At 47.3% G+C, this 15,749-nt stretch overlaps 1 protein-coding gene across 4 annotated transcripts in view; it reads left to right on the top strand.

Moving 5' to 3' along the window:
- Positions 1–887: 887 nt before the first annotated feature.
- Positions 888–15,749, top strand: part of DCC (DCC netrin 1 receptor) — a 177,888-nt gene continuing 163,026 nt past the window's right edge. For all 4 annotated transcript variants that reach the window (XM_054054932.1, XM_054054935.1, XM_054054933.1 and 1 more), the window contains exon 1: positions 888–1,567. In XM_054054932.1, coding sequence (XP_053910907.1) covers positions 1,474–1,567 — 94 coding nt within the window. In that variant the 5' untranslated portion in view covers positions 888–1,473. The remainder of the gene's footprint in view (positions 1,568–15,749) is intronic.

Raw genomic sequence — 15,749 nt, forward strand, 5'->3', positions numbered from 1 at the left:
CAGCTCCTCTGAGGCAGCACAGCCCCTTTCAGGCAGCACAGCCCCTTTCAGGCAGCACAGCCCCTCTCAGGCAGCACAGCCCCTGTGAGGCAGCACAGCCCCTCTGAAGCAGCACAGCCCCTCTGAGGCAGCACAGTCCCTGTCAGGCAGCACAGCCGCTCTGAAGCAGCACAGCCCCTGTCAGGCAGCACAGCCCCTCTGAAGCAGCACAGCCCCTGTCAGGCAGCACAGCCCCTGTGAGGCAGCACAGCCCCTCTGAGGCAGCACAGCCCCTGTCAGGCAGCACAGCCCCTCTGAGGCAGCACAGCCCCTGTCAGGCAGCACAGCCCCTCTGAAGCAGCACAGCCCCTGTCAGGCAGCACAGCCCCTCTGAAGCAGCACAGCCCCTCTGAGGCAGCACAGCCCCTGTCAGGCAGCACAGCCCCTCTCAGGCAGCACAGCCCCTTTCAGGCAGCACAGCCCCTCTGAGGCAGCGCAGCCCCTCTGAGGCAGCACAGCCCCTCTGAGGCAGCGCAGCCCCTCTGAGGCAGCACAGCCCCTGTCAGGCAGCACAGCCCCTCTCAGGCAGCACAGCCCCTGTCAGGCAGCACAGCCCCTCTCAGGCAGCACAGGCGTCTCAGGCAGCACAGCCCCTCTGAGGCAGCACAGCCCCTTTCAGGCAGCGCATCCCCCTGAGCCATCGCAGTCCCGCTCATCCCTCGCAGCCCGGTCCCGCTCTCCCCGCCGCGCCCCGCTCTGCCCGCAGGGGGCGCCCCCGCTCCCCGCCCGGCGCTGCGGCGGCCGCTGCGCTCGGAGCGCGGCGCGCCCTCTCCCCTCCCGCATCCCTCCCTCCCGCATCTCTCCCTCCTCCGTCCCTCCTCCGTCCCTCCGCCCCCGCCGCGGGTCCGGGCTGGCGGCGCCCGTAACAAGTGCTCGCCGCAGCCTCCCGTCCCTCCTCCGGCGCCTGCGGGGAGGAGGCAGCGCCGCTCTCCTCCCGGCTCCGCTCCGGCTGCGCCCGCGACGCGGCTTTTCCCACCCCTCGCTTTTTTCATTTTTGGTGGTTTTCTCTTTTATTACTTCTCTCGGTGCCGCCGCGACGCCTTTGATGCTCGACGGACGGATCCGATTTTGGGTTTGGTTTTTTTTTGGTTTTTTTTGTTTTTTGCCGGGGGGGAGCAGGATATTCCTCCGTTGTTTTTCCAGCGGTGGAAAGACCTTCTCCATCCTTTCCCGTCTCCTTGAGTTAGTTCCCTCGCCCGGCTGCGAGCCTCGCAGCCTCCTGGACTGAACGCAACTTTTTTTCCTCCCTCCGCACCCCTTTTCCCTTTGCTGATCTCAGTTATTGGGGGGGGAAAAAAAAAGAAAAAAAAAAAAAAGAAAAACTGAAAAACCAAAAGACCAACACATCCCAGGGAGGAGGAGAAGGAAGAGGCTGCTCGTGCGCCACTGGCTGCTGCTGGTGCTCCGGACCCGACTCTGGGAGCGGGTTGAAATATGGAGAATAGTGTTGGATGTGTTTGGGTACCAAAGCTGGCTGTTCTCCTCCTTTTCGGCTGTGCGCTGGCCATCCTGCATCCTTGCGTCTCCGGTAAGTCAGCTCTGTCTCTTTTGCCTTTGCTTTAGGATGCGGAGGAAAATTCCCTCCTCACCCCGGAGTGTGATGTGCCCTTTTTCTTCTTGTGCTCATGGACTTTTCTCACCCTCCACAAGCATGATTTGGGTTTGGTTTTTTTTTTATGGGGGGTAGGAGGAGGCTGCCTGTGTTGTTGTTGCTTGGTAGTGTGAGCTTGTGCATCACTTCCCACGGATGGGAAAAGGGGAACCGGGGTTAGAAACACCTTGCGCAGCATTGGAGAGAAAGGGCAGCCCTTGAAAGAAAAAAATCCATGGAAAAAAATAAAAATGTGGCAGGAGGTGGCATAATAGGTGTGTGCATGTGTACAGTGACTCTTTTGCACCTGATCCGGCTTGCGATTGGATGTATTTGCCTGTAGCTTTTTGGGTCTGTGTGCTGAAATCCAGGGAAGGGGTTGCCTCCGCTGGGTAGAGGAATAAGAGCAGCAGACGAGTTAGCAAGGCAGAAAACGCAGTTATCTGTAAAGCATCTTCCAACTCTATTATGCTGCGATTCTTCGGAGGTGCTCCTCTCTCGCCACACTTGGCAGGCATATTTTCTAATTAAAAATGGCAAAACCAGTTGTGTGTGGAGCTGGGGTCACGAAGGAAGAGAGGGAGCTTGCACGGCGATGCTCTGGGGCTGCTGGTGCGGGAGGGTCGAGGAGGGCTCGGCGGTAACACAGATCTCTTATTCAGAAAGAGAGAAAAGAGAAATGGGAGTGTGAGCCAAGAAGTGTTAAGAACTAAGAAAGTGCAGCTTTGATTTGCAGGAGGCTTGGGGTTGTGAGTGCGTGGTGAAGAGAGATGCGTGCAAGGAAATATTTTTCTCCCATGCTCATTTAATTTTTCTCCAAGAGAAAAAAAGAGAAACAATTCGGCAGGAGAAACCCTGTGAAAAGGGGAGTCTGGAATACGCAAAAGGGGATCCGAGCACACATCTGTGTACGGTGGTTTTGCAGCAGCGACAGAGGAACAATGGGAACCAACTCCCCACATCGCTCACACCAGCGTGAAAGCAGGTTTTTGTGATGGGGAAAGTGCTGCATAAGAAGCGGTTTGCAAAAAGATCCCCAGTGTCTCCTGGCAAAGCTCAGGTTATAATCTGTATGCCAATGGCAGTCGCCCACGGAGGTGGTGCTACCTTCACACAAACGGGTGTCTCTTGTGATTGTCCTGATTTTGGGGAGTTAAGAAGTAAACTGGAGGATCTGCTCTGCCAAGCCAGGAGGTTTATTTTGCATGCACGTCTGTGTGTGCTTGTGCCTGTGTGTCCCCAGCATTGTCCTTTGCAATTACTTGTGTGGAAGGTGGGACCTGGACAGTGGGAGCAGTATAAGGAATAGATGCCTCTCTTGCCTTTCCAGCTTAAAGGCTGGGAGTCGGGAGACATGGCAGTGGTCCTCCTTCGTGAAAGATGATTGACTTGCAGGCTGCTTTGCTGCCGAAGGAGAGGATGGAGGGAGAGCCTCTGTATGTGAGCGCCTGAGGAGGGAAGGAAGACATGTGCTGTGTCAGGGGCCAAATGTGCTGCAAACCCATTGCTTCCACAGCGTCAGCATTGCTTTGTGGTACATGGAAGAAACAGGCTGTTTTCCACCTGTGTGCCTTGTTTGTGCTTTTCGTATTTCACCCGTGATACACAAGCGTTCACTGCTTTTGGAGGTGGAATCTTTGTGTTGCCCCCAAATCCTTGTGCTGAGCTTCACAAGCTGCAAATGGGCAAAGTTTTCCCAGCATCTCAGCTCTGGAGGCCCCTGCGAGTTTGTGCTTTCCTTAGCATCCCTGTCGCCATCCCAAGTCAGCTGACAAAACCGAATCAAGCAGATCCTGCCCCTCTTGAAACGAGGCTGTGGCATCTCCTTGGCTTTCCCATTCCACTCGAGAGCTGGCGCGCTGTGAGCGGGAGGTGCGGGCAGCACGCTGTGCCTGCCATGGTCCCCACGCAGCAGGGTATGGGCAGGCAGCGAGCGCTGCTAACAAAGGGCTCCTGGAGATGCTGCACAATGCGGCCGGCTCCTCCTTGCTCCCTGCCCAAAGCCTGGAGCTGCTGAGGGCGTGAAGGGGTGCATTCAAAACTTTGGTACCCAAGGCCAGTGGAGCATCCATGCACGGGCAAGGACGCTCTGCTTCTGCAGTGGAGTCAAGTCCTGCACCTGTCGTTTGCCATTGTGTATAAGGGGCAAAAGGTTTTGGGGAATGGAACAAAAAGTAAAGCGTGACATCGGACTCTTCCTGGTTAAAAAACATGTATATGAGAGTGGAAGAACAGGTGATAGGCAGTGTTTGCCATTTTGGAAAGAGACCATGGGAAACGTGTTCCTGATAAAGGCAGATGTAAGTTATGTAGTGCCTGATTACTATGGTGCTGTAGCGTTTGTTCTGTGTAGGTATTAAGGTCGCCACAAAATACTTTCCCCTTCTTTTTTTTTTTTGTTCTGTCTGTAGGTGGGAATTCAACTCATTCTCAAAGGTTTTTTGTGAATGGCTTGTGTGTTTGATGTCTTTGACTCCCACTAGATCTTGGTGAGGAATTTAGTGTTGGTGCAGCCTGTCAGAGCTCCACGAGGTCTGGGTACTATGGCAATCACTTCTGTGAGTGGTGCAGTATAAATCACCAGTGACCTGTCACAGCATCCATCTCACATGCACTGCAGCTGCCCTCGGTGTTAGGAGGTGTGTGAGCCACCATAAGTATTATCAGAGTGGGGCAACCTCCGTGCACTCGCGAGAGCGCTTTTAAAAATGGAAATGAGCTTCAGGGAGGATGAGCAATTTACATTTGTTTACTCTTCTTCTTTCCATGGTTTGTTGAATATTTTTTTATTCGGCTCTTCTTATTTTTTATCTTTTCATTCTCACTCCCGCCTTCTCCACATCCAGACGGATACAGGACCGATGCTGACTTCAAATACAGAGTCAGGAATGTTTGTTTTCAATGACATTATGCCAACTGTAGTGGTGCTTAGATTTCACACGTCGTTCATTTATCCTTCACTGCTACTCCCTTTGTCCTTCCCAATACAAAACTTCACCTGAAAGGTCAGTTCCAGAGCCCAACACATGGCAGTGCCATCAAGATATTCTCCATGTATTTCTTTGCTTGTCTGAACGTGCCTTTGCTTGCTGGTTTTACTCTGGGACATTAAGGTCTATGGGGCAGGACTGTAAGGGCTTTGCTATGCAGATTCACAGCAGGATTTTGGTCTGCAGCAAGGGCTTCCAGGATCAAAGTGATTAATACATACATCTCCGCTTCTCAAACTTAGAGAGGAAAACCTGTGGTACTTCTCTTTCCAGCTGCAGCTTGCAATCGAGACAAGTTCTTCACATCGTCAGATCAGGGTTACGTTCAGGGCTAGCATGCTGACCTTGCTGTTTGCATTTCTCTGGAGCAGCTCCAGTAGTGATGGAGGAGCAAGTGCCGCCTTCTCCAAGCCCACACAGGCTTTCGCTCCACCACCAAGGAAGCAGAGCGCCTTGTTTTGCATCCCTGTCCTGTCTCACCTTTTTGCCTGGGTGATGTATGCGGGCTGGCACTTCCTCATACCCTGTTATTTTAACGCCATCCTGCAATAACCCAGGCTCTGCCTGAGCTTGTCCCTGAAGCGTGTGTTGCGTGTAGCGCCTGGGCTGGCCTCTTCTAACAGGAGCGTGCTGTCAGTCCTGTGACATGGCAGCTAAAATAACTCTTTCAGTCTTTCATCAGTCACTCAGCACATGGATTTTCGATGAGATGTCCTTTAGAGGGCCAGTACTGTTTTTTTTCAAGTGTTATTTTAACGAGAGAAAATAATGCCACAAAATTGAGTGTTTCCTCTGTGCCTGCTTGCGCCGCATATCCAGCTGCAAGGACAAAGCTCTGCGATGGATTTGTACCTCCATCCTTGCTGGAGGAGGTTGCAGAGACTTCAGCAAATATGCTAGTGTGAAAGAAGTTTGCTCTTTCCTAGTGTTTCAGCATCTTCCCAGACTAAAGATGGCCAGCTTCTTTCTATGCTAGCCCAAGAGAAGGCTTTGCTGTGCAGGTAGGGATGCCCGGACTCGAAGGCTACACACGAGCCTACAGGTAGGTTCTGGCCTCGAGTTTGCTATTGTGAATCCCTCGGTTGATGCTATTTACAGGAATCAGTCACTTGGTGTATTGAACAAGGTGGTTGTGAAAGCAGCTGATGCTCAAAGAGGGGATGGCATTTCTACGTCCCTGATCCTCCCTTCTGCTGAAGTGCAGATCTATAACAGCGTGAGTCGGTGCAGCCGAGTCTCTTTGTTGTAATACAAATAGATGGAAATTTCTTAAAATGTTCGCCTTGCCTGAATAAAAAGTATACTGACAAATTCCACGGAGACTTTCATGATTAATTAACTGAAGGCAAAAAAATTCACTTACTCTGTTAAAATTATCCCTTGGGTGAAACATTGGCCTAATTTTTTTCCTTCCATTGGAATCCAAAGTAAACACGTTGGCCCTGTCCTCCTTTCCCTTCCATCCCTCTTTCCAGAGACATGGTGCTGTGGGTGGGATGGAGGTGCTCCTGCCCAGGTGGGAGAACATCGGCTTGGGATGTGACACCCTGGTCTGCATGATGTTTAGTGGTCCCTGCTCCTCTGGAAGGCATCCATCACCAGCTGCTCTTTGCTATTCCCAGAATCTCTATACACTCTGAACTTTAATTTGCCCAAGGGGATTCTATTCTCCATGCTGGCCTGAAAATTCATCTGCCCTAAAATCAGTGCCACAGCATTCCCCATCAGAACTGTGAGGTTGCTCCATGGGCAGAGCTGAGCTCTGGTGGTTTGCAGGGAACTGGCTTCAGTAGTAGTGTTTGTGCTGCTTTCTATCCAGCTCCTTTTCTATCCTCTTTAAAGAATTTCCTCTCAAATGCTTTTTGTGGGGATGGGATAAATTGTTACTGGTTCTAGTCCATGGGGAATAAATCCACTTAATGTGTTTATTGCCTATCTCCTCCTCCCTACCCCTTCTTTAAACTTCACAGCCTACTTTACCACTTCTACTGTTGAAAAGCTTCAGTGGTCTCCTCTGCAAGGTAAAAGATGCTTGGAAATTATTTTTAATATGGGTAGAGAGCCTTGGACATTTGAGATTGGCTCCTTTTGTGTCTTCTGCACCACCTCCTGCAAGGAAAACTATCCAACTATGGAAAGCGATGAGTGAAAGCGAAGCGTATCTCCTTATTTCCGACAGTAAATTCAGTGGTAAAACAGAGTATAATATTCCTGAAAGGTAACATATCAGATAGTTTTAAACCTTGCAGAATTGTTTCTTTCTGGCAACATTTCTCGATTTCAGCTTTGATGTGAAGGGTTACAGTAAAATTGGGCTAATGACAGAACATCTCGCTCAAGAGTTTGGAGATGTCTGCACTATAAAGGAAGTTGAATTCTCAGAGAGGCGTGATAAACGCACAGTTAAATGTCTCAATTTCTGTCTTGGTTGATGGCAGTCATTTGTCGCTGGTAATGCCAATATGTGCTGTAATTTTATAAATGCTCTGAAGTATTCAAAATACACTGAAAACTACTCTAAATTGCTGCCCGAAGTTTCAGCAAAATATTGATTGTCAAAGAGAAGCTGAAGGAATAGCATCTTCTTGAAAATCGCATTGCTGGCTGAAAACTGGGTATCTTCTCGCGCTGCGAAGCAGAGTTGGAAACAGGGAGGCTGCTGAAGTTTTGATGTTTTTTTGTTTATTTCTATGGAGCTTTATAACCCGTCGGATTCACTGGATTGATTGCATGCACCCAGCCCATGGTCACAATTTTCCAGCATCAAGGGTTCACATGGTTCTTGCTCTTCCGGCTTGGAAGCAGAAGGTGAAACACCACTGCCACTGATTTTGTCAGTTCCATAGTTTTGATATCAATTTCCATCTCTCTTGGGAAATTTTGACTCAATGAAACAGATACTGCCCTTCTCTTCCGGGGTCTTACTGTAGTATCAAAGGGTGATGAAAATATGTAAAGTGTAAAATAAAGATAGTGGAAATACACAGAACTGCTCTGTGAACATAGCTTCAGGGCAAAGAAATATCCCCCAAACAGCCAGATGTTGATGGAAGCATTTGTTTTAGCTGTAGAGGGTAGTGTGGTTGGACACTTAATATGGCACTGTGTTACAAAACACAGAATTTATCCAAGTGTTGGAGGTGGTGCTTGCATGATATGGACCTTCTGTGGGAGGAGGATATACCGTGGGAGGTGAGGCTGCTCGTTAGGGAGCGGATGGAGAGCTTTATAAATTGCAGGGTTGCGACTCTATTGAGAGGCTCTGTGGATTAGCTGAGCTCAGGTCAGCTCTTCAGTCACCAGAAGCGCTCTACAATAAATGACAGTCTCCAAAACCATATTTTTATCATTTTTATATAATAATAGTTTCACAGCCTGTTGTCCATGTTCTGTACACTCTGTCAGTCCATGGGGCTTCAGACGTGCTGATGGGGACTGTGTTTGTCCTGAACGGGTAAGGAGAAACATTTCTGTATTGCCAAGTTGCCTTTGCTTACTGTTCCTCCCGCCCCCCCGCCCCCCCGCCCCCCCCCCCCAATATTACAACACTGCTCTTGTCTGCTATTTCTCAAGGTTTTTTTTACTCCCACTGCATTCCTTTCACTGTCTCTGCCACTGCCCAATGCTCTATCAAATCTCAGTGCAGCAATGTGTGTACAGGCTGGTTTGGCAGAAGTAGCAGCAAGGTTACTCTGGGGTATGGGTAGTTTATGCAATGAAAGATTAAGAAAAGAGAGAGATTATAGCATTATAAATTGGACTACAGTTAACTATTATTTTGCAGCTCCGTGCTTGCTCTTAGGCATACTGAATAAAGAGAGGTTGTCATAAAAAACAGCAGCACAGAGTTTGTATCTTCTGCCTGACTAGTCTCAGGTGCGAGTCTCAAGGCAATGCAATGAAGGAGAAGTCCTTGCGTGAGCCCTGTACGTGTGCTTGAGATCTTGCAGCCAGGATGGCAACAGATAATATTTCCTCTAAAAGAGGAATCATTTGCTCTGTTCTGCATATGGTCAATTTGTATAACTTCTCCTATTTACCTTGCAGCAATGTGATGGGCTGGAGAACATTCTTCTCCCTTGGCACGGCTGATTGCATTCACTGGATTACTTTTTGCTTGCTTGTTTTTCCTTTATTTCTTATTTGAATTTGCTTGGCTTCAGCTTCTTGCTGTACCTTTCCCCAGTAAATCAGCAGAGACTTCTGCCGGAGAAGGTGTGATGTACAGTGAAGGCACATCTTCATATCCTTTCTGACAAGCTGAACAGATTGATCTTGGATGGATGCTGCGGTCCTGCCCTGCAGGGCCAGGCAGCCTGATCTGCCTGTGCTCCACTGCCTACACACTCAGAGCTCGTGCCCGTCCCTGGCCCATCCCACGGCAATGTCTGTGCTGCTGGCCAGCACAATCCTAGTGAGCCGGAGGTGGTTGCTCTTGGCATAGCTGAGCATCAACCTCATAAACCTTATTTTAGAGGCTTAGTTCAAGTTCATTGTCCTTTTTTTTTCATGCAGTGTATTTCGAGGAAGAACATAAAAGTGCCTGGCAACTGAATCTGGTTCGGTGAATATGAGAAATCTTGGTTCAGAAAGCGTCTGAAGGCTCGAGCCTGTGTCAACAGTGTGACCTGCAGCTAAACTGGCGGACATTTCTGCCTGTCTGTCAAGCTCTGAGAGCAGTAATTAGACAAAACATGACAGCTCTGGACAAGGTCAATTGATATAATTGCATGAAGTGTTTCTTTCTAAAGGCAGGGGTCCCAAAAGTGTTGCAATTAGAAGCTGAAGGTTGCTTCCCCAGAGGTGGAATTGACTTAGGAGCAAGGAGTGGGTTATCTTGGGGCCGGCAGCAGTTGAGCGTTTCATCCTTAGCCACAGCTGCTTGAGAGGCCTTGTTTGGTGCAGAGTTCTTGCTGAATGGATGGGATGTCATCCAGAGGGACCTCGACAAGCTGGAGAAGTGGGCCTGTGTGAACCTCATGAGGTTCAACAAGGCCAAGGGCAATGTCCCACATCTCAGTTGGGGCAACTCTTGATTTCAATACAGGCTGGGGGATGACATGCTTGAGAGCAGCCCTGAGAAGGACCTGAGGTTGCCGATTGATGAGAAGCTCGACATGAGCCGGCAACATGTGCTCGCAGCCCAGAAACCAACTGTGTCCTGGGCTGCATCAAAAGCAGCGTGGCCAACAGGGCGAGGGAGGGGATTCTGCCCCTCTATTCCTCTCTTGTGAGATCTCCTCTGGAGTCCCATGTCCAATTCTGGAATCCTCAATGTAAAAAGGTTATGGAGCTGTTGGAATGGGTCCAGAGGAGGCTACAAAGATGATGCGAGGGCTGGAGCACCTTCCATACAAGGAGAGGCTGAAAGAGTTAGAGTTGTTCAGCCTGGAGAAGAGAAGGCTCTGAGGAGACTTTATAGCAATTTTCCAGTACCTGAAGCAGCATCAAGAAAGCTGGAGAGGGACTGTTTACAAAGGCTCATAGAAATAGGACAAGGGGCAATGGGTATAAACTGGAGAGGGGCAGATTTAGAGTAGACATAAGGAGGAATTTCTTCATGATGAAAGAGGTGAGGCCCCGGCCCAGGTTGCCCAGAGCAGTGGTGGCTGCCCCATCCCTGTTCCAGGCCAGGTTGGATGGGGCTTGGACAGCCTCATCCAGTGGGAGGTGTCCCTGCCCATGGCAGGGTATGGAACTGGATGGGCTTTGAGGTCCCTTCCAACCCAAACTATTCTGATGCTATGATTCTATGAATGTCGGTCCCTCTGACGCTCTTTCCCTCACACATCAAAGACTAAAAAGCATTTTAAAAGCATTCTTTTGAGTTTGTGTCCACAATATTCATTTTTTTTTTTTCCTCTTGAAATCATCAGGGAAGAAGACATTTTAAAAGGCTCTGAGGGGCATTCATCCATTTTCCCTTTTTTTTCTTCTCTGCCTTCTGATCCTTAGAAGAGGAAAAGGGAAAAAAAAGCCATGAAAGCTTCACTTCTGCTCTTCCTTGGTGGTGAAGTCACAGAACAGCCTGTAGTCATGGTGAGACCCAAACAAACCAGCCTGTTGACTGCTGAAGAAGCAATGCATTTCTTGCTCATGTTCAGGTTTGATCATTGTTGCCTTGGTGGCAGATGCTTGCGCCAGACCCCAGGGAAGGACCAATGCAATTTTCTGTAGGACTGTGATTAGAAACCATGGTCTGGGCTGGAGTTTGTGCTGAACCACGTGCAAAATGGCCACATCGAGGGCCGTGGTGGTGGGTGGTCCAACAGAAGAAGGAGATGTGTGTTTTAGGAGACGGCCAGAGATGGTATTTCATGTATTTTTCATACGATTGTAGTATTGTAGCCATTTTCCCCATATCCATCAAATTCTGTGAATTTCATACTCCTTTTCCAAATGTCACGGTGCTTGTGTGTATCTTACCTAAAGTGAAAGCCCTTTTTCCTAGTTTGTCCTGCCTTTGTTCTGTTATAGATGCTGCTGAATGTGCTATTGTCATGACTAGTTATTCATATATCCTGCGTTATTTATACATTTAGCAAAAAGGCCCACAATCTCCCATTCTGCTTGGGAAGAAAGATTCCTACGTGATTTTCTGCTCACAAGATAGAAAAGGTTTAGGTGAATTATTGAAGAGGAGTCCGTTATACATATGAAGGTAGTCCTAGTTTTAGACTTTGCTTCTAAAAAGGACATTGGGATTTTTATATATTTATTTACGGGGGCTCCAAACCTTTTTCCCTGGACACAATGAACAATTCGTCCTCCTGTGTGAGAAACAGTGTGAAATCAGTCAAAAAAATCAACTGAATATGACAGCTCTTGTTTTACCATTCATGATTAAGAAGACGGAAGATGGAGATGGTTTCACACCACTGGATAGTGCCAAAATAGCTTTTTTTCAGTGTCCACAGAGTTTCATAAATGTAGAAATTTTCTGTTCCTGTGAAAGAGATGCCAAAATGGGCTGATAGCTCCATTAGTCCAAGGGTTAATAGGACATTTAGCAAACCAGTATATAAGGATGCTTAGAAGATATTAATGTGTCAGATTTAAAAATGCTGTAGGAGTAAGGGTGTTGTACATGCAATACTTCTTGCAGAAATCATGGGGGTTTGTGTTTTCAGATTTCTGACTAATTCGTTTTGACATTAAAAGTAAGGGGATACTCAGTTTGTCAAAATTAAAACAGATGTGTGCTTTGGAATAGCAGGTCTGTGTTACGAGAAATTTATTCAGTTTTAGGGAAGACAGTTACACAGTTTGCTGTGATCCCCCCCTCACGCAAACGTTACTCATTCTTTGTTTTCATTAATCTGAAATAAAGGTCATCTGGATGAAAGATTCAGGAGAAAACTGGGTAAACAGCTGTATTTCCATGCTGCCCACACAATTCTCTAAGCCTGCAGTAATGGGGAATAAATCAGATTTTTTTTTAATCCATCAAATTTTAATGATTTAAACAATTACAAAAAGAGAGAGAAAGGTTGTTTCAATACATTAGGCCAGATTCTCAATCTGAATAAATCTTCGCTGGCTTCCACAGAGACACCTTCACATCAACGAAATCCTCCTAACACAATTTGTTGTTCATCATTTGCATTCTGTGTGTGCTCACATAAGGCGCTGATGCTCTGCAACCAAATATGTTCGCTATAGCAGGTGCGTTGGTATTAAAAGGGTTGTTAACATCTCTCCAAAGAGGGATGTTCTGTTACCAGTAACTGTATCAACCTTTTCCATCTTTGTCAGAAGCTGGTGTTACGTTATTAAAAGTATTAGTTATCTCTTGATTTGTGTCTAATTGAATTACATCATTAATAGAACTCAATTACAATCAATGGAAAATGATATCACTGCAAGGACAGCGGCCACTCGAGGTTGTGAGTAATGCTCTGTGCTCAACCAACCAGTCACAAAGAGGGCAGCGCAATGACTTTCTTAATGAGCAAGTTTTCTGATCCTGACCGAGGGGAGGTTTCCTATTTAAATGGGCACGCTGGCATGGAGCCACCCAAATCCCTTGGCACCGCCGCTTCATTGCAAATTGTTTTTTTGTGAATCAAGTATGGTTTTAATCTCAAATGTGCAATAAAATAATACTCTGGCTTTTTTCTCCCCCCTCCCTGATGTTCCTTCCCTAAGCTCAATCTGTCTTTATCACAAATTCTTGAAGGATTGTTGGGTGAGGCCACTGATGAAGAATTACAAGGATATCCCTGTGTGTGCCAGATTGGCGCTGTTGGTGTGTTTTTACTCACTTTACTTCTCCTTTTCATATCGGTGCTCACAGAACATCCCAGGAATGACAAGTGCATCTGTCGATAACTACAAAGCCAGCTAGCTTTCCAAAAGACACTGAACACATGAGACTTGGGAGAACAAGCTCAAATTCAAACAGAGAGAAACCAGAGCTGAGTCCATTGTGGCAGTATCAGAGCGGTGGGTTTCCAGTTCTTGCTGGACGGAGATGCTGGCCACGCTAATGAGGCACTGCTACTCAAGAAAATGGGAAGAAAGGTGTAGGTTTTGTTCTTGGTTGTTTAATTCGCTGCTCACCAGAGGTGGACACCAGCTTCTGCTGGTGGCAGCGACACCTCTGTCTGCAGCAGAGGCGCGAAAGAAAGATACTGCGATGACAATATAGAACAAACAAGATTATCTATCACCTGTGAGACTCAAAGAGCTATACTGTCAGGAGTACGTTATAGCAGAACCCTGGGCTATATTATACCATTAATTTTTTTTAAAGTAATACTCTTGACAGGTTTTAATGGGAAATTCCACTTACAAATCAATGGTGTGATTCAGTCCTGTATTTATTAACACATTCCTCAGATTGCAGATGAGTGAAACTACCTGAGTACAATTCAAATGGCTCTTAAATGTGGAGTGTGATAGCGTTCGAGTGTCCGATAATTTATATTGCCAGAGTCTGTCTCAGTAAATGAGATCTGTCTCTGCACATTAATATGCCAAATACCTGATAGCAATAACTATTTCATTAGTTCTGATTGTTCCTGACATCTCCTACGCGGCCAGGAGTTTCCTCGCATCACCCTTTGCTGGGCTCCAGGCTTTGCAGCTAAATTCTCTATACCCATATGGTAGGTAAATGGGTTGTGTCAGAAATAAGTAAACCTTTATACAAGGTCAATCTGGGTCATTGCATGACTAAAAAAACATCCAAAAAAAGAAAAGAATACAGCCAGACACTCCTGCAGCCGGGGTTAACTTCCTCAGCTAAATGGACACTGATGCAGAGTTTTCCATCCCAAATGCTTCTCCTTGGCTGAGCTGTAGAACTAAAGGTCTCATGGTCCTTCCCATGAGTAAACCTGATGCCAACGCTGGTTCCCTTTGAGGGAGATGGGGTTTTTTTTCTGATTTTCTATCAGGTTTTCAATCATAGCAGGTCTAAAATCTCATTTCCCAAACTGCTCTGTGACACTGCCATGGCCGTGTAAATGTCCTGTTGGCCACTTCTCCACAAAGTAAAGTGAGGATGGGGACCTGCTTAGCACAGTTAAGGCTAAACAACTGCCAAAACCTATGAAGGATGGTAAAATGCTTCTGAGATTCCTGTAGTAAAAGAGTACGACACAGCTGTAATGTATGGCTGTCATAAAATGCTGATCATCCTAGCGCTAGTAAGCTCCAAATGAGACTAGAATTAGCCTGACAATAAATTAGATTTTAAAAGGTAATTCAGCAAATGTATGATGAAAATTTGGCCTCTTACTATACGATCTGTCAGCAACTTATCTGAATTTGTTTCTCATTTTTTGTAGAACATTTCTTGATGGCATATACATTACTGTGTAATATAAAATACTGAGCAGACAGCGGTTTCCAAAATCCACCCCTAGGAATTGCCTGTCTGGCTTCTGGGAGGAAGCTGGTCTTATAAATGATAACTGGTAAACATTTTCCCCAAAATCTTTGGCAGATGCCTCCCAAAACTATGACTGAAAGAGCTGTATTCTTGTATTCCTTCTTTGAGGTTATTAGTTTTAAAACAGTAAGTACTGAAGGCCTTCCCTTTCCCCTCTGTTACTACATGAAATACATTCCTGGCATTCACAGCCCTAATAAGCTTGAAGAGCAGATGAAAAATACCCCTCTGTGTCTCTTAAAGAGCCAACCAGTGATTTCTCGAACTTGCTCATAGTGTCGTTTCTGTTCTCATTAAAGGTCTTCTGGAGAGAGGCATGGCAACCCCCTAGAATGATGGAATGGCTTGGGTTGAAAGGGACCTTAAAAATCATACAGTTCCAATCCTCTGGCAAAGGACAGGGACACCTCCCACTGGATCAGGCTGCCCAAGGCCCATCCAACCTGGCCTGGAACACCTCCAGGGATGGGGCAGCCACCATTTCTATGGGCAATCTATCCCAGTGCCTCACCACTCTCATCATGAAGAAATTCCTACTTATGTTTAGTTCAAATCTGCCTCTCTCCAGTTTATACCCATTGCCCCTCGTCCTATCTCTACAAGCCTTTGTAAACAGTCCCTCCCCAGCTTTCTTGATGCCGCTGCAGGTACTGGAAGTTTGCTGGAAAGTCTCCTCAGAGTCTTCTCTTCTCCAGGCTGAACAACCCCAACTTTCTCATCCTGTCCTCAGACCAGAGCTGCTCCAGCCCTTGGATTGTCTTTGTAGCCTCCTCTGGACCCGTTCCAACAGCTCCATATCCTTCTTACATTGAGGATTCCAGCACTGGACACAGGACTCCAGGTGGGGTCTCCCCAGAGCAGAGCAGAGGGGCAGAATCCCCTCCCTCCCTGCTGGCCACGCAGCTTTGGATGCAGCCCAGGACACGGTTGGTTTCTGGGCTGCAGGCACACGTTGGCGGCTCACGTCAGCCTTCTCATCCCCAGCACCCCAAGTCCTTCTCTGCTGGGCTGCTCTCAAAAACATCATTCCCCATCCTGCACTGAAACTGTGGATTGCCCCAACTCAGGTGTAGGAGCAGTAGTTATGCTTTCTGGTCTTTCAGGAGGTCTTAAGAAGCATGCCTTCAAGTATTCTGAGGTTTTGTGGCATGCAGTGAAGCTCTGTGGACCTTTCAGCAGTAGGAGTTGTATAACTCTGACCTGCTTTGTGGAGCAGGCTTGCTTACCCTAT

The sequence above is a fragment of the Cuculus canorus genome, chromosome Z, assembly GCF_017976375.1.
Source record: "Cuculus canorus isolate bCucCan1 chromosome Z, bCucCan1.pri, whole genome shotgun sequence".
In the NCBI taxonomy this organism is placed as follows: domain Eukaryota; kingdom Metazoa; phylum Chordata; class Aves; order Cuculiformes; family Cuculidae; genus Cuculus; species Cuculus canorus.